Source organism: Terrapene carolina, unplaced genomic scaffold (genome assembly GCF_002925995.2).
Source record: "Terrapene carolina triunguis isolate 2854851 unplaced genomic scaffold, T_m_triunguis-2.0 Scaffold136, whole genome shotgun sequence".
In the NCBI taxonomy this organism is placed as follows: Eukaryota; Metazoa; Chordata; order Testudines; family Emydidae; genus Terrapene; species Terrapene triunguis.
The window spans coordinates 15,076,081-15,101,535 of record NW_020664487.1 but is presented as its reverse complement, the minus strand read 5'-3'; the positions used below and the strand labels follow the sequence as shown (position 1 = coordinate 15,101,535).

The window sequence follows — 25,455 nt, the reverse complement described above, 5'->3', positions numbered from 1 at the left end:
GCAGCGCCAGGGCCCCAGGCCACCTCACCCCCCCCCAGCAACATCTGCAGGCCCCGGACCATCCCCCCAGAGCAGCAGCAGGTTCTGCTGGAGTCCTGCCCCCTGTAAGCACCTACGTTTTAGTCATGGACAGGTCGGGGGCCATGACTTTTTGTTTATTGCTGTGACCTGTCCATGACTTTTACTAAAAACACCCCTGACTAAATCCTAGCCTTAGGGCACGTCTTCACTACCCGCCGGATCGGCAGGTAGCAATCGATCTATTGGGGATCGACTTATCGCGTCTAGTGAAGACGCGATAAAATCGATCCCTGATCGCTCTGCCGTCGACTCCGGAAATCCACCGCGGCAAGAGGCGGAAGCGGAGTCGACGGCGGCGCGGCAGCGGTCGACTCGCCGCCGTCCTCACAGCCAGGTAAGTCGACCTAAAATACGCAACTTCAGCTACGGTATTCACGTAGCTGAAGTTGCGTATCTTAGGTCGACCCCCGCTGTAGTGTAGACCGAGCCTTAGACGTTGCCCAGACGCCCCTCTTGTTGGCTCAGAGACTCCTCGCCTCCCATTGGCTCTGCAGGGCAGGGAGGAGGGATCAGGACGGGGGGCGGAGCGAGGGTCGGCGGGGCTCCGCCCATGTTCCGCGAGAGAGGACTGCTCAACAATCACCAGCCAATCAGAGGGTGCGGCTTGCAGGCGCGTGCGCAGTAACGGGAGCTGTCGCAGCCGGATGTGCCCTGGAATCGTCATGGCGGCCGGCGGGCGGGTCCTGCTCGTGTCCCTGCTGCTGTGCCTGAGCGGGCCGGGGCTTGCGCGGGGCTGGGACCAGCCGGGTAAGGGCTCGACCCCTCCCCGCAGGGGGGCGCGGGAGCCGGGCTGCGCCGGGAGGGTGTGAGCCCCCTGTGCCCGCGGGGCGGGCGGCCCGCCGAGCCGAGCCCCGCCGCGGCCTGGCCCCGCACTAGCCCTTGTTAACGGGGGCGAGCAAGGGGCACACGGGGTTGGTACCGTTGCACTAACGCTGCCTGCCGCTGAGCATGCGCACGCCGCGCACGGTACCGGAGCTGGCAGAAGCTGGGGCTCAGTACAGGGACAAACAGGCCAGACCTGGGGAAACCATCTCCTGGCGTGTCCGCTCCAATTCACTTCCCTTTATACCCGGCAGTAAACAAGGGATGTCCTTGCCAGGGACTGACCCCAGCTAAGAAGACCCTTAGTTGCAGTCTCAATCCAGACCAGCTTCACAACCTCCTTTCTCAACAAGGCCTTTCCTCTCCTCTCCTCTCTCCTGTTTTCCATTCCACCTGGGTTCACATCCGCTTCACTTTAAAGATAACACTGGTGGGGTGGGAAGGTTTATGTTTGCTCCTTTTAAGACACTTTCCTTTTGTCTTATTTAAAACCATCCCCAGTCACCCCTAGGGTGACCAGATGTCCCGATTTTATAGGGACAGTCCCGATATTTGGGATTTTTTCTTATATAGGCACCTATTACCCCCCACCCCATCCTGATTTTTTACGCTTTCTATCTGGTCACCCTACCTTTTATTGGTCCAGGCCTTCTTTTTATAAACTTCCCCTCACCCAGCAGTTCTCAGCGTGTGGCCCGCAGGCCGCTTGCAGCCCAATCAGCACAGAGCTGCCCCATGTGACAGCCTCAGGGCCATACAGGTAGTATTGAATGTGGCCCCCATAACACATTGTGGCCCACAATGGTAAATAGGTTGAGAACCACTGCCCTAATCTCATTAGAATCCTGGGCTAGATGGACCATTGGACTGACCCAGTATTGCTGTTCTTGTGTATGCATTATTTAGGGTCTGTCTTCAAGTCTCTGAATTTTACTGTTTTGCTTGTTTTCATTTTTGTCCCCCTGAAAAACTATGATTGTGAGGGTTTGTTTGCTTGTTTGACCTGCATGGCTCATGTATTGTGGTAAATTTCTAGAAAGTGTAAGATTCTTGACAATCCTCATAAGTAGGTGATAGTATGCTTAGACATCATGACACAGCAGGCATTTAATTTTTGAGTCTTTTAATGGGCATTCTTGACTTGGGGATTGTTCCAGTAGAGTTGGTATGTCACTGATTTATAAATTGAAGAGGGCTAGGCTGAAATTAAACCCTGTTTTACTCATCTTTCTTTCTTGAAGTCTTCAGTTTGTATATTGCTGTCTTGAATTTGATGGACTGGTACATGGATTGACTAATGTCATAGGTTTCTCCTCCACTTCCATTTCCTACTAATTTTAGGTTCAGTCATGAGTGCCAGTCAAAAGCTTTTTATGGAGTCTATGAAGCAGACAAATATTTATTTTAACAAATTTGTTCATGAGCATCTGTATGGTAAATACACTGTCAGGGATTCGCTTTTCAGCGATACTACACCTCTACCCCGATATAACGCGACCCAATATAACACGAATTCGGATATAACGCTGTAAAGCAGTGCTCCGGGGAGGCGGGGCTGCGTTCTCCGGCGGATCAAAGTAAGTTCGATATAACGCGGTTTCCCCTATAACGCGGTAAAAAATTTTGGCTCCCGAGAACAGCGTTATATCGGGGTAGAGGTGTATTGCATTGCTACTAAAGGTTCTTGCATAAATCTGAATGTTATTGGTGAGGTGCCAGCTGGGCTGTGACATACATAGTAATATCTCTTTGAAAGGAGTAGAACAGAGCTGGGTCCTATTAGCAGGGTGTATCGGTGTCAGACTTTCAGCCACAATCACATTGTTGCTGGGAGTCTCAAGTGGTTTTTAAAGTGCTCAGAGTGGATAAAAATCAATGATTTTTTTTTTAAAAAAAATAGTTTTTTTCCTCAAAAAGCATTTTATCGAAAAAATCTGATCTAAAGATAGTTTTAATTAAGATACATTATAGCTCAGATATCTCATCATGGAATGGAGATTATAAATTCTAATTCTGTACTATGAGACAATATACCATATATACTCGTTCATAAGCCTAATATTTTTGGTAAATAGTGATGTATCAAAGAGCGGGGCTCATCTTGTAAACAGTTCTACACCAAAATTTGATGATTTTAAACTCTATGGAATCATTGAATTGAATATCTAATACATTGTTGTTTTGTTTACCTGGAGTGTCTGCAGGCATGGAGCCCCTCAGCTCCCTGTGGCTGCGATTCCCCGTTCCCAGCCAATGGGAGCTGCGGGAACGGTGATCCATGGCCACTGGGAGCTGAGGGGCTCCATGCCTGCAGACGCTCCAGGTAAACAAAACATCCCAACCTGCCAGCGGCTTACCCTGATGGGCTGGCAGCCAAAGTTTTCCAACCCCTGAAATATAGGGTCAGTTTATGAAAGGGTCATACAGTTTTCGCTATTTTTACTTATCCATCTTGGGGTGTCGGCTTATAAACGAACAGGCTAATGGAGTATATACGGTATTCATGTAATGTTTAAGAAAAGTTTTGTAAATGAGTTCCAATAGTTCATGGATTAGGGACCCAATTTTATGGGTTTCCAGGGGTTTCTGTTTAGATTATTTAGGTTAATCTTTCTATCTACCCAATGGGATTCAGTGCTCAGTCTAGAAGATACCAGCAGAGATGTTTAATTTTGCAGTTCTCAAACTGTGGATTTGTGTCTCCAGAGATAACATGCTTGTTAACAGCAAAAAATGTTTTTAAATAAATTAAATAATATATAGAGGTGAGATATAACAGACCTCAACCCTATTGTCCCTCTGCAAATTATGTACACAGAATCAATCCCTGACTCTCTCTCTAAAAGTGCAAAGTTTCAAAAAGTTCAATGAATTAGAAGATTGTTGGGGGCAGAATAGATCTGGACAAGGAGAAGTCTGGAGATAAATGTGAGAAGGGAGGGACAGGCAGTAGAAACAAAAGTGAAACTGTTTGAGCAGCATATTCCAGAAGTCTTGAGGTCTTTCTGAGTGTAGCCTTCATTGATTTGAAATCTACCATACCATTCTCTCATTAGAAGGGAAAACCTATAATGGCAGCAGGCCGTAAAAGAGACCCAGTTTGGGAATATTTTAATGAAGTTCCTCTACCTGTGAAAAATATGTATTAAGGTTATAACAACCAATAGGAGTGCACTTTTATGTAGAAATCCATGATTAAATCGAGTCTTCCTGACTAGTGATTTAAATCAAATCCACCCTGGTGCTCCCTGTTCTGAAAGCATCTTGGCAGGCTGCTTGTGTTAACTGTCACATTTACTCTTGTTCTGAAACAAATTCTTCATGGATGCTAGTTCTGTTAATTTGTGTACTTCCTGTTTCAGGGAGAGTTTTGTTGCGGGAGGTCCAAGCTCTCACTTTCTACAGAGATCAATATACTACTTCTCGGCGAACATCTCCAATTCCCCAGTTACAATGTACTGGAGGTACAGCTGGATGTGCATACGTCCCCGCGATTGTCCAGTGTCTTAACAAAGGCTGGGATGGCTTTGACATACAGGTAGCTTCACTTAAAAGTGCATGTAAATGAAATGCTAAATATTAAATAAGAATCTCTTTGCACAGACTGAAAGAAATTTTCAGCAACCATAAACAGAAAAGAATCACAAGAACGTTTCTAAATTATAGTGCAGATTATTCCTTTAAATTTGATCCAAATGTTAGGTTTCTTAAAATACCCTTCCTGAAATCAAAGACCAATACAAAAGTCTCCATATTACCCATATCTTTCTTTAGTGTAAAAATAAGGTCTAGTCTACATGAGAAAGTTGCAGAGTTTAACTTAATTATTTTTAAACTGGGTTAGTTAAAACAGTGCAAGACCATACTTGGACACCCTTATTTTGGCTTTGCTAAAACAGATTGCCAATCAATTTATGCTAAACCTGAAACAAGGCATTCTGTAACCAAACACAGAGGTTTGTACCATCTTAGCTAAACTGATTTTTAAAACCAATTTAAGTTAAACTGCTGCAAATCTTTCAAGCAAAAATGTGGTTTCAATTTTAATATTTTATCCAATTGTCAAAAGTTTGGGTAATAGCAAAATAGATCTCTAAGGAAGAAAAGCTGAAATGGGAGTCTTAGCAATAGAAACACTGAAAGATCTTGGTATTACTTTGTAAACTCAGTCGAATCTGGATTTACAATTGCACATGTCATTCTGAATTGTTTCTTCAGAAATTACCTATTTAAATCTTGCTAAAGCTATGTGTGCCCTATGGCTAAGGCCATTTTTTTGTTTGAGATAGGCACATCTTTAGGAGTTGCATTTATGACTTCATTTACAGAATGGTTTCATTACATCATTGTTTCTGATCCTGCAATTTAATCTGTGTGGGCAACCCTTCTGTCTCACTGATGTCAATGGAGCTCCACCTGGATACAATAGTCTGTTGCCATGGATCAGACTGCAGGATTGGAACCTTGATTAGTATTTCATTGTAACTACCACACAGCTTTCTTGTGGGGGACACTTATTAAAACATTTTAAAGGCTATTTTTTTTATTACATGATACTCTGCAGTATTCTTTAAAGATGAATGCTTAGAAAAACCTGATATGTGAACTACTGAAGCACTGTCTTTAAAGTTACAGTTGCTTTACTTTTTGAATGTTCAGTTTCTCTAAGTTAAAGGTTCGTGAATCTTGATAGCTAACTTTTAAAATACAAATGTCCAGAAGCTCTCTTAATTACTGTTTTTAAATTATTTTATTAATTATTGCTATATTTTACTACATATATAGGAAAGCAAACAAAAGAGCTACTCTCACCTACCAGGAAATGGTTACTACTTTGAATTTTGTTTACTAATTTCAGTGGGAGTGTAAGGCAGACTTGGACAACTCCTATCGCTTTGGAAGAATCGAAGTGAGCTGTGAAGGCTATGACTATCCAGACGACCCTTACATCTTAAGGGGATCTTGTGGTTTGCAGTACGGGTTAGAGTTAACCGAGGAAGGCCAAAGAAAAGCAAACAACTTTGGTGGAAGCTTTGGCTCCAGCTATTACCAGTCAAGTAAAGTGAATTCTCAGGATTCCTCTAACTCTGTTGCTGGAGTGATTGTCGTAATAGTACTTCTGCTCCTTGCTTATGGATGTTACAAGCTATTCCTCAGTAATCAGCTGCCTCAACAGGATTTCTCTAATGGTGATGGATACTCTAGGACGTCTCGGCAGAATAGTCAGACACCACCTCCTCCTGGTTTTAAATCCAGCTTCACAGGTGTGGTTCTAAGCTTGTTGTAGCAATGGGATATTGCTCTGGCTGCAGCAAATGTGGGTGGGAATAGTTTAAGAAACAAAACAGTGTCTTCATGCATTGCTGAGTGTGAATGTCAGTTATGGGGCCCACAGTCATGAGTTCATTATTAAAGTTGCAACTAGCTTTGTACTATACTCTTTGGAGGAGACTTTCAAAGGCACAAATGGCCAACTCCTACTGACCCTCAAAGAGAGTTGGATTCCTGGCTGCCCTTTGTCTTTGAAACTCTCCCATTATTTTTGGCAAACTTAACTTTTTTCAAAGCAGTCCTTTTAGCATGAAACTTCATATTTATTTGGTCAGAGTCTGGGGGGAGGAGGGTTGGTCGGTCACAACTTGAAAGGAATCAAACATTTTGAGTAAAAATATTTTTATGTGGTATGCCATTGTGCTAGGTGCTGAATAAACACAGAAAAAAGACAGTCCAGTGCCCCAAAGTTTATAAACTTAAATATAAGGAAAGAGACACCAGATGGATACAGACAGACCCACAGAGGCACACAAGGAAACAATGAGATAGCGTTGGTCAGCATGATAGGCAGTGGTCTCAGCATGCCAGCAGCCCACCCATTGTCAAGTTTTTTGTAGGCTTCATGGCAAAGGGGAGTTTTGAGGAGGGAGTTGAAGGTGGATAATGCGGTACAGTAGAACCTCAGAGTTACGAACACCAGAATTACAAACTGACCAGTCAACCACACACCTCCTTTGGAACCGGAAGTACACGGTCAGGCAGCAGCAGAGACCTAAAAAAAAAAAAAAAAGCAAATACAGTAGTATGTTAAATGTAAACTACTTTAAAAAAAAAGGGAAAGAAGCATTTTTTTCTGCATTACAAAGTTTCAAAGCTGTATTAAGTCAATGTTCAGTTGTAAACTTTTGAAAGAACAACCATAACGTTTTGTTCAGAGTTACGAACAACCTCCATTCCTGAGGTGTTCATAACTCATAGGTTGTACTGTAGTTGTGCAGATGTTTACAGGGAGTGCCTCCCAAGTGTGTGAGGCAGCACTGGAGAAAGCATGAAGGTGCTTGTTTGAAAATGTAAGTAGTGGGCAATGGAGGCTGGCATCATTGGCTAATCTGAAGTGGGAGTCAACCTTTCAATACTGAATGAGAGCTAGGGTAGGGATAAGTCATGTGGAAACTTGAAAATTTAATGCTGTGAAATAGTGTGGTGGTGAGCGCTTTTATATGTATGTTAATGGGAGTTGTGCTCTTAAATTCCATAAGTGCTTTTGAAAAATCTGTTCCTATTCGCTTATTGTGGAATTTCTAAACCATGTGTCTGTGCCGTGTGCCCATTAATGACCCTGGTGAGTTCCTACAGAACAGCAATGGCTATTGTTATCATTATTATGTATTAGTATTGTGAAGCACGTACAAAACCCAGCCGTGGACCAGGACCCTACTGGTGTTGTCAAGCGCACAGCAAAAAGTCATTTTCTTCTTCCATCCTATTCCTTATCATCCAAATTTAGCCAAGGTCCCTGTCCTTGCCAGGGCCAACAGATTTTAGACATGCTAGGAAATTTTCCCTGTTTGTAAAATTTTTCTTTAACTCTTATCTCAAATACCTTATTGATTTCCCACAGACTACTATGGGATAACATGCATGTGAAGTTTCTGGCAGATGGTTTAGATTGGACGAGTTCAGGGGGAGTTTGGAATGCTGTCTCCAATCACTTCACTTTTTATTTTTTATTTTTAGTGATTATTAATATGTTTATCTCTGGAGTTAGTTTAGAGTGCAGTTCTACTCTAAAATGTGACTGTAAATGACATTGTGAAATTCCACATTGCCTCTGACTCCAGGTTAAAAGGCTTCTGCTTACAATTAAAAATATGGCTTTTTCTAACTGATAATTCTGCAGGTTCAACCAGAGATTTAAGTCAAGCTGGGTTTTCCCTGACTCATGCATCACCAATAATGAAGATTTTGCAATCTGATCTTAGTTAACAGTTCTGTTAACACACACTTAAGACCGAACTACCAGGAGAAAAATGTGGTAGTGTTGTTTTAGTCATTAGATTGAGCACATACACCTCTACCCCGATATAACGCTGTCCTTGGGAGCCAAAAAATCTTACTGCGTTATAGGTGAAACCGTGTTATATCGAACTTGCTTTGACCCACTGGAGTGTGCAGCCCTGCCCCCCTGGAGTGCTGCTTTACTGTGTTATATTGGGTCGCGTTATATCGGGATAGAGGTGTACTACTCAACATACTTATTTACTCAAAATGGCAGCAAATCTGTTGAGTGAGAAGACTGGGAGGCAGGTGGTCTAATGTATAAGGCACTGAGCGAGGTTCTGTTCCCAGCTTTGCCACTGACCTGCTGTGTGATCTTGGATGAGTTGCTTCACCTTTGTTTCACCTCTCATGCTTTATCTGTCTTGTCTGTATAAGCTCTTTAGTACAGGGACTGTCTCTTAATGTGTTCTTGTGCAATGTCTAGTAACAAAGACATTGCTGGATGGAGCCACTAAGCCAGGGGTAGGCAACCTATGGCATGTGTGCCAAAGGTGGTACGCGAGCTGATTTTTAGTGGCACTCACACTGCGGGTCCTGGCCACCGGTCGGGGGGCTCTGCATTTTAATTTAATTTTAAATGAAGCTTCTTAAACATTTTAAAAACTTTATTTACTTTACATACAACAATAGTTTAGTTATATATTATAGACTTATAGAAAGAGACCTTCTAAAAATGTTAAAATGTATTACTGGCATGCAAAACCTTAAATTAGAGTGAATAAATGAAGACTTGGCACACTACTTCTGAAAGGTTGCTGACCCCTGCACTAAACATTACTGTAATACAAACAGAAGGTGCCATTTCATAGAATATCAGGGTTGGAAGGGATCTCAGGAGATCATCTAGTCCAACCCCTTGCTCAAAGCAGGACCAATCCCCAGACAGATTTTTGCCCCAGATCCCTAAATGGCCCCCTCAGGGATTGAACTCACTACCCTGGGTTTAGCAGGCCAATGCTCAAACCACTGAGCTATTTCCCCTCCCCCAAGGAAATGTTAAGGAAAGTCCTGAGGAGACACCATCTGAAGTTGTAGGAGGATATCACAGGGGGAAGGTCCCGCCACCTGAGCAGGGACTTGAACCCAGGACCCTCAAATTAAAAGTCTGATGCTCTACCAACTGAGCTAGCCAGGCTCGTTTTTTAATGTAGTCACTTTCCAGAGCAGAACTGCTCCCTGGAGCTCTTCAAATGGGGATTGATCCATTGAAGGATTGAAGTCATTTGGAGTCATTGGAGTCAGTCTCACCGTTCTTCTTTGTTAAAATAATTCTTTAATATGACATATTATTGACTCTGAGGATGGCATGATGGTTAACTGCCACTGACTCATATTTGATAGTTTTGTTTTGTTTTTCTGTTTGCAATTTGAATTAAGGAGCTGGTGGTTTTGGTGGCAGTTCCAGTTCTGAGGCCAATTTAGGAGGAGGGTTTTGGACTGGACTCGGAACAGGAGGCCTACTAGGATACTTGGCTGGTAGTCAAAGGTAAGCACTACGCTCACTCTCTCCCTCCCTGTTCCCAGTAGTCTTTCCTCCTCGTGGTGTATGCTTTACCTGGCTATAAATATTCACATTGCTTCTGGATTTGAGCTTACAGGATCCTGCATCATCCAAGCTGCAAAATCCTGCCACAGTAGCAATTCCCAGGTGGAAGCTGCAGCTTCAGCAGATGGGGCATTTTAAAAGGGTTCTCTGAGACTGGTTTTGTTTCAGTTAAGGCACCTACCATTGTAGCTTGTTTAAATGAATTGCAAATTTAAAAAATTATGTAAAAAAGCTGTGTGGAATGTCTCCGGTGACATAGCTAAGAGTATTAAGAATAGAAGTAATTGTAAATTAGATGGGCTGTTGATTAATTGCCGTTAACTCACGCGATTAACTCAAAAAAATAATCACAGTTTTAATTGCACTGATAAACAATAGAATACCAATTGAAATTTATTAAATATTTTTTGATGTTTTTCTACATTTTTCAAATATATTGATTTCAATTACAACACAATTCAAAGTGTACAGTGCTCACTTTATATTACTTTTGATTAAATATTTGCACTGTAAAAATGATAAACGAAATAGTAGTTTTTCAGTTCACCTCAGAAGTACTGTAATGTGATCTCTTTATCGTGAAAGTGCAACTTACAAATGTAGATTTTTTTTTTGTTACATAACGGCAATAAAAAAAAAAGTAAAATTTTGAGCCTACAAGTCCACTCAGTCCTACTTCTTGTTCAGCCAATCACTCAGACAAACAAGTTTGTTTACATTTACGGGAGATAATGCTGCCTGCTTGTTTACAGTGTCACCTGAAAGTGAGAACAGGTGTTCGCATGGCACTTTTGTAGCCGGCATTGCAAGGTATTTACGTGCCAGATATGCTAAACATTCGTATGCCCCTTCATGCTTCGGCCACCATTCCAGAGGACATGCTTCCATGCTGATGACGCTCGTTTAAAAAAAATGCGTTAATTAAATTTGTGACTGAACTCCTTGGGGGAGAATTGTGTCTCTCCAGCTCTGTTTTACCCGCATTCTGCCATATATTTCATGTTGTAGCAGTTTCGGATGATAACCAAGCACGTGTTCGTTTTAAGAACACTTTCACTGCAGATTTGACAAAATGCAAAGAAGATACCAATGTGAAATGTCTAAAGATAGCTACAGCACTTGACCCAAGGTTTAAGAATCTGAAGTGCCTTCCAAAATCGGAGAGGGACAAGGTTTAGAGCAGGGGTCTCAAACTCAAATGACCACGAGGGCCACATGAGGACTAGTGCATTGAACCGAGGGCCGCATCACTGACACCCCCCCCCCCTCGCTGCCTCTGGCCCTGCCCCCACTCCACCCCTTCCATTAGGCCCCGCCCCTGCCCCACCTCTTCCCACCCCTTGCCTGCCCCATTCCAACCCCTTCTCTGAAGTCCCCACCCCAACGCTGCCCCCAGGGGGTGCAGAAAGGGTGCAGGGTGCGGCAGGGGGCTCAGGGCAGGGAGTTGGTGGGTGGGGTGCAAGAGGGTGAGGGGTGCGGCAGGTAGCTCAGGGCAGGAGGGGTGTGGGATGCGGCAGGGGGCTCAGGGCAGGGGGTTGGGGTGCAGGAGGGGTGTGGGATGTGGCGGGGGCTCAGGGCAGGGGGTTGGAGTGCAGGAGGGGTGCGGGATGCGGCAGGGGGTTGGGGTGCAGGAGGGGTGTGGGATGTGGCAGGGGGCTCAGGGCAGGGAGTTGGGGGTGCAGGAGGGGTTCAGGGTGCGAGCTCCAGCCCGGCGCCGCTTACCTAGAGCGGCTCTGGGGTGGCAGCGGCGCGCACCAGGGCCAGGGCAGGCTCCCTGGCCCCTGGCCCCCGGCCCCGCGCCGCTCCGTTCCAGGAAGCAGCTGGAACCGTGTTCCTGCAGCCCCTGGGGGAGAAGGGGGGGCTCAGGGTTCCGTGCCTGCGCTGCTTTTGCCGCTCCCCTAGGTACCTCCCACGAAGCTCCCATTGGCCGCGGTTCCCAGCCAATGGGAGCTGCGGAGGGCGGTGCCTGGAAGGAGGCAATGCAGGAACCCTCTGCCTCCTTCCCCCCCCCCCCCCCCCCCCCCCGAAGGGGCGTGCTGCCAGCTGCTTCAGAGTGCGGCGCGGGGCTCACAACGCCACAGGGAGCAATCCCACGGGTAGGCAGAGGGGCGGGGAGCTTGGCGGGCCACATGCAAGAGCCCCGCGGGCCGCGTGTTTGAGAGCCCTGGTTTAGAGCATGCTTTCAGAAATCTTAAAAGAGCAATACTCTGATGGAGAAACTACAGAATCAACCTTCTGCTGGTGGCATCTGACTCAGATAATGAAAATGAACATTGGTCAGTCTGCACTGCTTTGGATTATCGAGCAGAACTCATCATCAGCATGGACGCATGTCCTCTGGAATGGTGGTAAAAGCATGAAGGGACATGAAACTTTAGCACATCTGGCACGTAAATATCTTGTGATGCCAGCTACAACAGTGCCTTGCGAATGCCTGTTCAAACTTCCAGGAGACATTGTAAACAGGAAGTGGACAACATTATCTCCTGCAAATGTAAACAAACTTGTTTGTCTGAGTGATTGGTTGAACAAGAAATAGGACTGCGTGGACGTATAGGCGCCACAGTTTTACATTGTTTTATTTTTGAATGCAGTTATTTTTTGTACGTAATTCTACATTTGTAAGTTCAACTTTCATGATAAAGAGATTGCATTACAGTACTTGTATTAGGTGAATTGAAAAATACTATTTCTTTTGTTTTTTACAGTGCAAATATTTGTAATCAAAAATAAAGTATTCTGTGTTGTAATTGAAATAAATATATTTGAAAATGTAAAAAGCATCCAAAACCATTTAAATAAATGGTATTATATTATTGTTTAACAGCGCAATTAATCGCATGATTAATTGCGATTAATTTTTTTAATCACATGACAGCCCTATAAATTAGCCTTTTTTCTTAATTTTATCTCCCCTAAAGTCACTTTGGGCTGGTTCCTGCTCTACTGTGACATCCAGAATGCACCATTCTGTGACATTATGGGGAGCCAAATTCCAGGAGCTCCAGTGCATGGACTAGTCTCCCCACCTCGTATCCCATGAATGAAAATCCGAGTGGCATGGTTCCACAAAGGACTTTTACATAAATGTTACTTTGTACAAAGTAACAGGCAAAAATGTGCGTTACAATAATAAAGTAATTTAAATATCTGAGCCCTCATCTGCCATTCACATTTGAAATGTTTATTTAAAAATCAAAAATGTTTGTAAACTCTCTTCCAAACAGCCTAGTAGGAGTAGCAACAGTTGCCATTTTAGTGGGATTTTATTGGTCTTCAGGGACTCTGCAGAGCGCAAATTGATCTTGCACAGGAGTGTTTTGTTATCAAGTGACTGGGCTACCTGCAGATATGCCAACTCACCTTTTATTGGAATGTAGTAATATAAGGGGCTGTGTGTATTTACCTACTCTTTAAGGAACAAAAGTTGGGATACTAACTGATAAAAGCTTTCTGACTCTAATACAAAACGTGCTGGAATGCATTGAAGTTTCAATCTACTTTGACAGGTGATTGGGAGGGAGCTGGAGGAGACAAACTCTGCAGAAAAAAACAGTTTTTGGGATCAGAGACCAATTCTGCACAAGCAGCAATAGAATTCAGCTGATACTCTTAGCTCTGAAGGGCTCACAGAAGTAAAAGCAGCAAAGCTAGCAGATATGACTGAATACATACACGGTGCAGATTTCTTCAGTAGGAAGAAACAGAAATGTTTACAGTGTCACTCTTCAGAGGAGAGTGGCTTGTTGAAATAAATGAAGTCGCCCCCATTAGGGCTCCTAGGATGTTTCGAATATCTGGATTTTTTAAGCTTTAAACTGGTCTAAACACCAGGAAATTTGTATATAGTAGGGATGCCATACGTCCGGGTTTCCCCGGACATGTCCGTCTTTTGGGTCTTTAAATAGCCGTCCGGGGGAATTTGTAAAAAGCTAAAAATGTCCGGGATTTCTCCCGGACGGCTATTTAAAGACCCAAAAGCGGCTGACAGGGCAGCCGCGCCGGCGGAAAGCGGTACTGGGAGCAGCATGGAGCGGCCGCGAGTGGTGGGTGCGGGCGGCCCGGCTCCCCTCGCCCGCCGGGGGGCGCAGGCTCCTCCTCTGCAGCACTGCCCGCCGCGGGGCTGAGGCTGTCCCGGGGCTCTGCCCTGCACGCACCCAGCACCCCTGGGGCTGCTCCTGCCTCCCTGGGCTGGCCCCAGATCCCCTCTCCCAGGGGGCTGGGGTCCTGCTGCGGCTTGTGCCCCTCTGCCTCCTCCGCGGAGCTGGCAGCCCCAGGGGGTTGAGGCCGTGCCACCCCTTCCCCAGCTTCCCCCTCCAGCAGCCCCCTGCCGGGCCTGTTCAGCCCTCGGCCCCACCGGGTCCTGCCCTGCCTCATGCAACCTGCCCCTACCGTGCGGCGGCCCAGCCCGGAGGGACTGGGGGAGCCGCAGCAAAGCCTCGCCCGGAGCTGGTGCAGGAGATGAGCCTGGCTCTCAGCCCAGGCTCCGGCATCAGCCTGCAGCCGGGAGCAGAGCCACCCCCTGCCGGCTCAGCTCAGTCCAGCCCCGCTCTTAAAGGGACAGGGACCCCACCGCGGCTTGGCCCGGCCTGGGGCACGTGGAGGTGTTACCTCATCCCCCGCCTGGGTGGCCCGGCGAGGGGGGTGCTCAGCACCATAGCAGCGCAGAGGGGAGGCCAGCGATGCACCTTACTCTCTCCTGCACTGCCAGCCACGGTCTTGCCTCCTTTCCCCAGCTCTGTGAGGCACTGTACACCTCAGAGCAGCAAATGGTAGCAGATTCTGCTGTCTCCAAGCAGAGTCTAGCCATGAGTGTTTATTTCCGCAGCAGTGAGTTTTCGGTTTGGTGCATTCACTCCTGAGCTCCCTGGTACAGTGTAACAAAAGCCCTTGGCATTCATTTTCTCAGTGTTTCTGGGAATACCCTTTTCAGTTTCATAGATTGATCTGGGATCTTTCTTTTGCTGTTTCCGGAGAGAACTGTTGACAGCAGGGAGATACGTCCCTGACTAGAGGGCAGGAAGCAAATTTGACTAGACCAGTTGTGACTTCCTTTTGATTTGTTACTATAAAAGGTATTACACACAAATAAATTGCTAATGAACTTCCACCTTTGGGTTTCTGGAAAACAACTCACTCTAATACTTGGAAGATGCAGGGACCTTTGGTCTTAAAAAATGAAACATCAGACTCATTAATTTGGGGGAAGTGCAGTGGTCCATTTATGAAATTTCTTAAAAACATGATTCAAAAAATCCTTCTGAGACTGTATTTTAATGCTGAGATCCCAATAGCCTTACTATAGAAATAGAAAGTAAAACAAAGACATTCTTGATCCAGGTCAATTAGCAGTGGTTGTCAATGTTTCCAGACTACTGTACCTCCTTCAGGAGGCTGATTTGTCGTGAGTACCCCTCACTTAAAAAACTACTTGCTTACTTGTATTTTTATGTCTCATTTTGTATCACAGCACAGTATTACTGAAAAATTGCTTATTTTCTCATTTTTACCATATAAATTATCAAATAAATCACGACTCCCAGATTGAGAAACACTGGTATAGTATATAGAGCAGTATAAACAAGTCACTGTCTACGATGATGGTTGCATATGCTTCGATAATTAGTTTGGCAAGGCCTTCTATATCAAAGTTACACACATTTTTACACAATATCAGGCAAACCAGCTTGGATCTCTCACTATTCATGTCTCTGTACTAATTGTGCTCTGCATCATTTCACAAAAAAGTTATTTAACTGAGCTTGAAATTTGTCATTATACTGAGATTTCTAAAAATACCCTTCTAGAAAAACTTCCATTTGGTTTCCCAGTAAAGAAAAGGACTTTATATAGCTTGTTTGTTTGAACTTCGAGGCCCATACAGTCCGTGAAATGACACTGCCTTGGTTAGTGTTGTGCTCTATTTCTCACAGTACTCGTGATGGGTTGGATTGTCACAGTCCAGCTCAGCCACACAAGGGAGTAAATACTATCTTTTCCAAGTAGACCCCGCTGATAATGGGGATGCCCCTTTAAAGGAAGGCCCCGGGACAGGTATGGACAGGTGAGTCCCTCCAGTGGAGGGAGAGGTGAGTGTCAGAAGTAGGGTTACCATACGTCCGGATTTTCCCAGACATGTCCGGCTTTTTGGTCCTCAAATCCCCGTCCGTGAGGAATTTCCAAAAAGCCGAACATATCCGAGAAAATAGGGAGGCATGGTAAGGGGACCGCCTCCTCCCCGGGCTCCAACTTTCCCGGCTCCCGCCGCTCTCCACCGCGGCAGGGGCCGAAACAACTTCCCCAGCGCAGCAGCAGCCGGGGGGCGGGAGGGAGGAGGGGGAATGTGGGGTGCTCAGGGGAGGGGGCGGAGTTGGGGCAGGGAAGGGGCGGGGTTGAGGCGGGGTCCCGTGGAGTGTCCTCTTTTTGCACTATTGAAATATGGTAACCCTAGTATATAGAAAATATGTGCTTTTTGACTTCAGTCGGAGCTCTTGGGTGCTCAGAATGCCGGAAACTCGAGTCACTTATTTAATGGCCTAAATAAGTATTTAAGAGCCTAACTTTAGCTTCCTGTCTTAATACAGATTTTAAGCCAACATTTTCAAATTTGTGAAAGCACATGCCACAAGAGTACCAATGTCACCAAGTACCATAGTAGCTTTGTTCCATTAAAAAACTCTTCTTTCCCCATGTTCTGACAAGAATAAGAAGAAATTGTGATCCAAACTTAGTGTGAAGGAGTAGATTTTGGATTTTCAAAAAGTAGGAATCTCCTACCTGTAGAAGTTGAGAATAAACTGAAGTGAAATGAGTCAAAGATCATGAATTTTACTCAGTGTCTCTAGTCACACCTGTACTGCAGTTGCTCATATCTTCTCTAATAAAATGTCCTAGAGATACTTTAAAGTACCTTTTTTTACATTACATGAATGTAATAGAAGAACAAAGGAATTGCCAGACTGGATCAAAAATCTAGTCCAGTTTCTGACAATACTCAGCATCAGATTCTTTTTAGGAAGGTGCAATCTCTAGGAATTAGAGACTGGTTAAATCCTGAAGCATGAGGTTTAATATCTCTTCCAAAAGTTATTAGCATTAAGTATGATAGCTCTGAAAAACCTTGTTATCCATGTATATGTCTAATTCCTCTTTGCATCTTGCTAATTTTTAGGCCTAAAAATAAGTAAAATGTGTGCAATTGTATTTTTCTACTCTCGTCTGCCTTTTAAAAAGAGATGCTTCGCTCTAGGTGTTAATACCTTCTTAAACAGTGACCTTTCTTTTAAAAAAAAAAAAAAAACGTAAACCCATGTTTCTTTTGTCAGGGCACAACCACATTCCTCATATTTTCCATATGCCAATCCATATGCCGGTCCTACCGCTCCTCCTCCTCCAGGTGGAAATTCAAGTGGCTCTACAGGGCCTCATACCTCAGGGACAAGAACTGCTTCTGGTAAGGCAAAGACTGTTTTATTTTCCTGTGGCTTTTTAAGAGATTTTGGGGCTGATCCAAAGCACATTGAAATGAATGAACAGACTCCCATGGATTTTAGTGGGCTTTGGATCCGCTCCTCCTGGGCAAAATAAAACCTAACATGTTGCTGGGTAGCTGTTCTCTATAAAGTTCCTTGAATGTGTGTGAACTTCCTACTGCACATAGATTCTTTCCCAAAGTATTATTGATTAAATAACCAAAATGACAAATTAGAGAGACAAGGTGGGAGAGGTAATATCTTTTCCTGGGACTGATACAGCTACAGGTAAACTGCATGCATGAAGTGCCAGATGACCTTCCAAGACTGCCACCTCCAGCTCTGTAATGACCATGTTCAGGAAATCAAAATTTGTACATAGAATCATAGAAATGCTGGGCTGGAAGGGACCTCAAGAGGTCATCTAGTCCATCCCGCCCACATTGAGGCAGGATTAGTATTCCTAGACCATCTCTGACAGGTATTTGTCCAACCTGTTCTTAAAAACCTCTGACTGGGATTCTACAACCTCCCTTGGAAGCCTATTTCAGTGCTTAACTATTGTTCTAGTCAGAAAGTTTTTCCTAATATCTAACCTGAATCTCCCTTGCTGCAAATCAAACTAAATACTTCTTGGTGGACATGGAGTACAATTAATCCCCATCATCTTTATAACAAGCTATTACATATATCGGGGTAGGCAACTTATGGCCCGTGTGCCGAAGGCAGCACGCGAGCTGATTTTCAGTGGCACTCACACTGCCCGGGTCCTGGCCACCAGTCCAGGGGGCTCAGCATTTTAATTTAGTTTTAAATTAAGCTTCTTAAACATTTTAAAAACTTTATTTACTTTATATACAACAATAGTTTAGTTATATATTATAGACTTATAAAACGAGACCTTCTAAAAACGTTAAAATGTATTTCTGACACATGAAACCTTAAATGAGAGTGAATAAATGAAGACTCGGCACAGCACTTCTGAAAGGTTGCCGACCCCTGACATATATGAAGGCTGTTATCGTGTCCCCCCTCAGCCTTCTCTAGACTACGGTAGTTGACTTGATTAAATGTAATAAATTTCACATAAAAAAACTACCCTTAGAAGACCATTAGGATTTGTTGCACTCCTGTGCAATCCTTGTTCTGCCCCTTGTGCATCTGCATTGTGGTATAGTCTTTAATTACATGAACATATACTATTAATTTTTCTCAGGACCTCACCCTCAGTCACTGTGGAAGTTGCTGAGTGAATGAAACTGCTTTAACAATATTTTTATCCTTGGTATTCAGTGTGTGGTTCCTGTCCTTATTCACAGTACCTCATTAAACCTCCATATTGTATGAGATAAAGGTCCACAGGGCTGTCTGGTGGTCTGGATTAGGGCACAGAGATTTTTCCTTTTTAGTGCCCCATCTACCCTACATTTTCAGTAGTCAGAAGAGCTTGTTACAACACTATTGCAGTTTGTAGTGTAGACAGAACCTTAGAAATATTTCTTAACCAGACTAAAACTTCAGACTATGGAACAAAGTTACAATTCCATCTTTGCTACAAATTGGAGCCAGGCTGTAACCAGGTCTCCCTTAACTCCTTTCTCATGTAAATAGGTTTTGTCATTCCAGATCATCACCTCTCCTTCTTTGTTTCCATGGAGGCAGCAAAGTTGCTCTAGGTGCAACAAGTTTGTCTTTCTCTTGCTCCTGCTTGAGTAGTGGCAGCTTATGGCAGTGCCATAGCTGTGTTCTAAGATATTGCTCAATGATTAATATGGGGCCAAGGGTTGATTTATTAATGAACATTTATATTATGGTAGCACCCAAAGACTGCCATCAGGATTGAGGCCCCATTGTACTTACGCTCACACAGCATTCAAAAAAATTCCTGGTCTGGAGGGTTTGCAATCTAAATGACAGATGTGGAGCTTCCCTGTAGGCTTTCAGTGAACATCATGTTGCCTGCACTAAGACCAGCCTTAATAGTTTGCAGACTTCATTAGTCTGTTAGGGAGTTTTCCTCTCTTCTATTAGTGTGGATTATTCGTGTGTGTTTTAGTAAACTCTTTTGTCAGAAATCAGACAGTCCAAGTCGTCACCTAGAAATCTTTCCCAGGCCAGCTCAGTGTCATGCTCTGTCACACTAATCCTGTGACTACCCTTAACAAGACTCAGTTATCAGTGTACACAAGTGTAAAGGAGAGGGGAACCAAATGGAAAGCTGATGGCTGGACTGAAGCTGTTAATGTTTTTGTAATGATTGTCTTTTTCCTTTGCAGGCTTTGGAGGCACAAAAAGGAGATGATGTTCTTAGTTCCCTGGCACGGTTGCAGTTAAATACACTCTTCCTCCCTGCATTTTAGTGCCTTCTTCTTAAAATATAGAACTTCAGTTTTAAAACCTATTGAAATCCTTCTCCAGAGGACTTATGGGCTGGGTGTTGAGTTAGAAATATCTCCACAGCGTAGAGTTTATTTTAATAAGATGTTCCTTGGATTTAGATGTTGTAGATGTTACGCTTTGGATATCTGTTTTGAAAAGAAAATGGAGATAAGATCAGTGAGCAGATACTGCTCTTGGTGGTGAGAACAGTTTTTTTGATGTGTTCAGACTAAAGTCTGTATGACTGTGTTGGAGAGGAATGAATGAATAAATATAGGCAATGAGTTTTTCATAGCCCTAACAGAGAGGTTGGATACTACCATCTTGTTTAGAGATTTAGCAGGTATCAAAACATACCATATTTTCCTATAATAAAAACAAAGTCCTCCAAGTTTACAAAGGGATATCTTACCAATCTTTAGTATTTTAGCGATCTGGCAATGGTATCTGTCCCAGTCTTCCAAAGTAACTAGCTTACCCATGCCCTGGGAGCCAGTTCTTTTCAACCAGGGTTTCTCAGTCTTTGTGCTCCAGCATCTGCAAGCCAGTGGGGACACTGGGACGCTAGCAAACTTGGTAATAAACACTCAAGCCCAGCTTCTCAAAAGCTATTATTGAAATCAATGGAAGAGAAAGGAGCCTAAATATCTTTGAGGATCTGGACCTCAGTACATAATGAAGCCTGGCATGTAAGGAATTGTTCACCTCAGTGCTGTTTTCTGAAGATCCATTTGGGCTCTCTTTCACTTATTGTAACACCCATACATTCTGTCACAGTGAATTCAATTAATCATATATGCAGGCATTGTCCATAATTGTAGGACTCTTTCTGCCTTTGTCCCACATGTAATGGGGATCTTGGCATCAACGCTGAGGCCTGAAGGTTGAATATTTGAAGGCTTCCTTGCTTTATGATTCATCCTTGAAATGACATGACTTATGTGCATTATTAGGTATTAAGTTTTTTAAATATATATCCACTGGTTCATGTAACACTGGGTGTCTTAGCCTAGATAAGGAGCCACTGGCCATTGCCTTTAACTCCAAATCTTGTCAGAGCAGATTGATGTGGTGTTAAATGCTTATGGCCACAGCTGTCTTGTCTATAGTAGGGCTCCAGATGTTTCAACCATGGGTGTTCGCTATGAAAGCTCTTACCAGAAAAATCCTTAGTGCAGACACAGCTTATGCCTCAGCCACCATCCTTCCTTTAGGGAGAACTGGCCAGGACTCAATTGGTTGGGAGTGATCACTGTAATTTGACAAAGAGCCTTGCTGCCCCTAATCAAAAACTAAAATGTCTTCCTCCAGAGCACAGCAGACCTTGAGACTGAGCCCAGAACGTGAATCCAGGTCTCCTAGGATATGTCTACATTGCAGCTTGGCGGCGTGGTTCCTAGCACGGGTAGATAGCTTGAGCCGAGTTAGTGAGAGTCTAGCACACTAAAAATAGCAGTGTGGATGTTGCAGTGCAGGTGGTAGCTCAGGCCACCTGCCCAAGTTCAGACCCAGGGGTCAGGTGGGCTTGGACTAGGACAACCAGCCAATGCTTTAACAGCCACACTGATATTTTTAGTGCACCAGCTTGAGTGCTAAAATCACACCTTCAAGCTGCAGTTTAGGCATACCCCTATAGGGCTGTGTCTGAGCCAGCTTTGCAGATTTTGTTTTTAAAAACGTTGTAGCCTTTTTCTGTAACATGGACTCTGTGGCCCTTTGGCATTGCTTTCTGATGCTATTTTAGAACCACCAATGATGGGGTCTGTGGGAGCTTCCCTTACCCTCCTCACATCATGATCTGGGAAGGGAAGAGGAGCTGCTTTAAAAAGCAAAGAAATAAGATCCTCTAAGGACCACTGGAGGTATGAAGAGAATAATATGACACTGAGGCCAGGTATACACTAGAAACTCTTGATGGTATAGTAATGGCAGTTCGAGTGGTAATTTTTTTAGTGACATTTCTATACCAGCAAAAGCCCTAATGTAAACCTGGCCTCAGCGCTAGTAGGTGCAAAAAGAAAAATATAACCACAACTATTATTAAGCACAAATGCAATTGTTTAAGACTATTTTGCCTGAGTTTGGGGCTTGTTTCATGCAAGAAGACTACATTTATAAGAATCCTGTTAACCAAGAAACTATTCAGAATGTGGAACTGACACTAAAAGTAGTCCCAAATTTGTAGTAATTTTGTACTTCACCATCTGAGAGATCTGGATCTGCTTTCTGCTGGACTAGTGGGGACCAAGACTACTGCAGGAACACCACATTCAGCCCTTGGCTTGCTCATTAATGATCCTGACAGCCAAAGAAGGAACACTGTTAAAAAAACTCTTAACTGTCTGTGTTTGAGACAGTCACCTGTATACAGCCAGAAAGACAGTAACTGATCTGGGAGGGTGGGCAGGTCAAGGGATGGGAGTTTTGCTGTTTAAAGCTGCCCGAGGACCACATGGTTGTTGGGGGAGAGGAATTGAGCAGGTTCATTTTCTCTCTCAATCTAGAGAACAGAATAAACTTTAAAATAGGGAGAGAGAATTAGTCTTACTGTTGGCTTGCTAGAATGCGTGTGTAACTATCTTAGCTCTTAGGTAGTGTGGGGAGTAGTAAATAGTAGCAAGGGTTGATAGCTATTTTTGGTGGGGTTTTTGGTTTTGTTGGCCAAGTCGAGTGAAGTAGCTTATTTTTACTTAGCTGTCTTGATATTTTTTAGCTATGTATCATGCCATTTAATTCGTAATTATTTTCTCATTGAAATTTAATGTATAATTTAGCTTTTTTAGCACTTTGTTTCTTGCTATGCAAGATAAATATCCATGATCATAGAACTTTCTGGATGGAGTTTGAATTCTGTGCTTGGCTTAGAAATACATAATTGTGTATATAACATGCTTCAGATAATACTTTGATTTGTATTTTGAATATTATTATGTATTTGTTCTGATGTGTAACTGTGATGACATTGATATTTCTACAGCCCTACCAACCTATCCATTGACTTATTTTTATTAAAGCAACAAAGGGCAGGGCAAAAGCAAACAATTCATAGGGGGAGGTACTGTTTCAAAACCCAGAAAGTACACTGTATCTAAAGCCTAGATGACTCTTCTCGTTGCCATGTTGTTTACAATATACCGTGATGCTATTTTACAGCACACCTGTGATACCACTTCACCTTTGGAGTGACTGTTCATCTCATCATTGGCTTCCCAATCAGCATTATTAGCCTGCACATCCAGCTGCAAGGCTGGTGTATGCCATATTTTGTTTTAAAGGGGGAAATTACTAGCGCATATTAGAGGATTTATTATTGTCAGTCTTGCAAACAAAATCTAGCAAAACAATCTAATTCCAACATAAGAAAATATAAGAACATAAGAACAACCATTCTGGGTCAGCCCAAATGTGCATCTAGCCCAATATCTTGTCTTCTGACAGTGGTCAGTGCCAGGTGCCCCAGAGAAAATGAACAGAACAGGTAAAATCAAATGATCCATCCCCTGTTGCCAATTACCAGCTTCTGGCAAACAGAGGCTAAGGACAGCATCCCTGCCCATCGTGGCTAATAGCCATTGATGGACCTGTCCTCCATTAATTTACCTAGTTCTTTTTTGAACTCTGTTATCGTCTTGACATTCACAACATCCTCTGGCAAAGAGTTCCACAGGTTAGCTGTGCGTTGTGTGAAGAAATACTTTCGTTCGTTTTAAATCTGCTGCTTATTAATTTTATTGGGTGAATCCTAGTTCTTGTGTTATGAGAAGGAGTAAATAACATTTCCTTATTTACTTTCTCCATACCAGTCATGATTTTATAGGCCTCTATCATATCCCCCCTTAGTCGTCTCTTTTCCAAGCTGAAAACTCCCAATCTTATTAATCTCTCCTCAGATGGAAGCTGTTCCATACCCCTAATAATTTTTATTGCCCTTTTCTGAAACTTTTCCAATTCCAATATCTTTTTTGAGATGGGGTGACCACATCTGCACACAGTATTGAAGATGTGGGTATACCATTAATTTATATAGAGGCAGTATGCTATTTTGTCTTCTTATCTATCCCTTTCTTAATGATTCCCAACATTCTGTTAGCTTTTTTGACTGCCACTGCCCATTGAGTGGATGTTCTCAGAGAACTATCCACAATGACTCCAGGATCTCTTTCTTGAGTGGTAACAGCTAATTTAGATCCCATCATTTTATATGTATAGTTGGGATTATGATTTCCAATGTGCATTACTTTGCATTTATCAATATTGAATTTCATCTGCCATTTGCCCAGTCACCCAGTTTTGTGAGATCCCTTTGTAGCTCTTTTGAGTAGTTTTGTGTCATCTGCAAATTTTTCCACCTCACTGTTTCCCCTTTTTCCAGATCATTTATGAATATGTTGTACAGACTCCTGGGGGACACCACTATTTACCTCTCTCCATTCTGAAAACTGATAATTTATTCCTACCCTTTGTTTCCTACCTTTTAATCAGTTACCAATCCATGAGAGGATCTTCCCTCTTATTCCACGACAGCTTACTTTGCTTAAAAACCTTTGGTGAGGGACCTTGGCAAAGGTTTTCTGAAAATCTAAGTACACTTGACCCCCTCAAAGAATTCTAGTAGATTGGTGAAGCATGATTTCCCTTTACAAAAACCATGTTGACTCTTCCCCAACAAATTATGTTCATATATGTGCCTGACAGTTCTGTTCTTTACTATAGTTTCAACCAGTTTGCCTGGTACTTAAGTCAGGCTTACTGCCCTGTAATTGCCGGAATCAGCTCTGGAGCCCTTTTTAAAAATTGGCGTCACATTAGCTATCTTCCAGTCATTTGGTACAGAAGCTGATTTAAATGATAGGTTACAGACTACAGTTAATAGTTCTGCAATGTCACATTTGAGTTCCTTCAGAACTCTTGGCTGAATACCATCTCATCCTGGGGACTTATTACTGATTAATTTATCAATTTGTTCCAAAACCTCCTCTAATGACACCTCAATCTGGGACAGTTCCTCAGATTTGTCAACTAAAAAGAATGGCTTAGGTTTGGGAATCCCCCTCACATCCTCAGCCGTGAAGACTGATGCAAATAATTCACTTAGTTTCTCCGCAGGGCCTTACCGTCCTTGAGAGCTCCTTTAGCATCTCGATCGTCCAGTAGCTCCACTGTTTTTTTTTTTTTAACCGCTTCCTGCTTCTGATGTACTTTAAAAAAAAATTGCTATTACTTTTTGAGTCTTTGGCTAGCTGTTCTTCAAATTATTTTTTGGCCTTCTTAATCATATTTTTACACTTCATTTGCCAGAGTTTAGGCTCCTTTCTATTTTCCTCACTAGGATTTAACTTCTACTTTTTAAAGGATGCCTTTTTGCCTCTCACTGCTTTTACTTTGTTGTTTAGCCACGGTGGCACTTTTTTTGGTTCTCTTACTATGTTTTTTAACTTGGGGTATACATTTAAGTTGAGCCTCTATTATGGTGTCTTTAAAAAGTTTCCATGCAGCTTGCACGGATTTCACTTTTGGCACCGTACCTTTTAATTTCTGTTTAACTAACTTCCTCATTTTTGTTAAGTCCCCCTTTCTGAAATTAAATGCTACCGTGTTGGGCTGCTGTGGTGTTTTCCCCGCCACAGAGATGTTTAAATGTAATTATATTATGGTCACTATTACCAAGCAGTCCAGCTATATTCACCTCTTGGACCAGATCCTGTGCTCCACTTAGGACTAAATCAGGAATTGCCTCTCCCCTTGTGGGTTCCAGGACTAGCTGCTCCAAGAAGCAGTCATTTAAGGTGTCAAGAAACTTTATCTCTGCATCCCATCCTG

At 43.3% G+C, this 25,455-nt stretch overlaps 1 protein-coding gene and 1 non-coding gene across 2 annotated transcripts; one reads left to right on the top strand and one right to left on the bottom strand.

Moving 5' to 3' along the window:
* Positions 1–720: 720 nt before the first annotated feature.
* SARAF (store-operated calcium entry associated regulatory factor) lies at positions 721–22,617 on the top strand. Its single transcript, XM_026653298.1, has 6 exons — positions 721–828; positions 4,266–4,441; positions 5,762–6,167; positions 9,616–9,724; positions 17,110–17,237; positions 19,533–22,617. The coding sequence occupies exons 1-6, from the start codon at positions 726–728 to the stop codon at positions 19,556–19,558; spliced, it is 948 nt and encodes a 315-aa protein (XP_026509083.1). The 5' UTR covers positions 721–725; the 3' UTR covers positions 19,559–22,617.
* Positions 9,301–9,373, bottom strand: TRNAK-UUU. Its single transcript has one exon. It is a non-coding gene; the product is annotated as a tRNA-Lys (tRNA).
* Positions 22,618–25,455: the final 2,838 nt, after the last annotated feature.

Bases quoted from the DNA above. Each gene is read 5' to 3' on its own strand.
- SARAF (XM_026653298.1), top strand. From the start codon at position 726: ATGTGCCCTGGAATCGTCATGGCGGCCGGCGGGCGGGTCCTGCTCGTG. The intron at 829-4,265 runs GTAAGGGCTCGA...TTCCTGTTTCAG, and splicing joins GCGGGGCTGGGACCAGCCGG to GGAGAGTTTTGTTGCGGGAG. The intron at 4,442-5,761 runs GTAGCTTCACTT...TACTAATTTCAG, and splicing joins GGGATGGCTTTGACATACAG to TGGGAGTGTAAGGCAGACTT.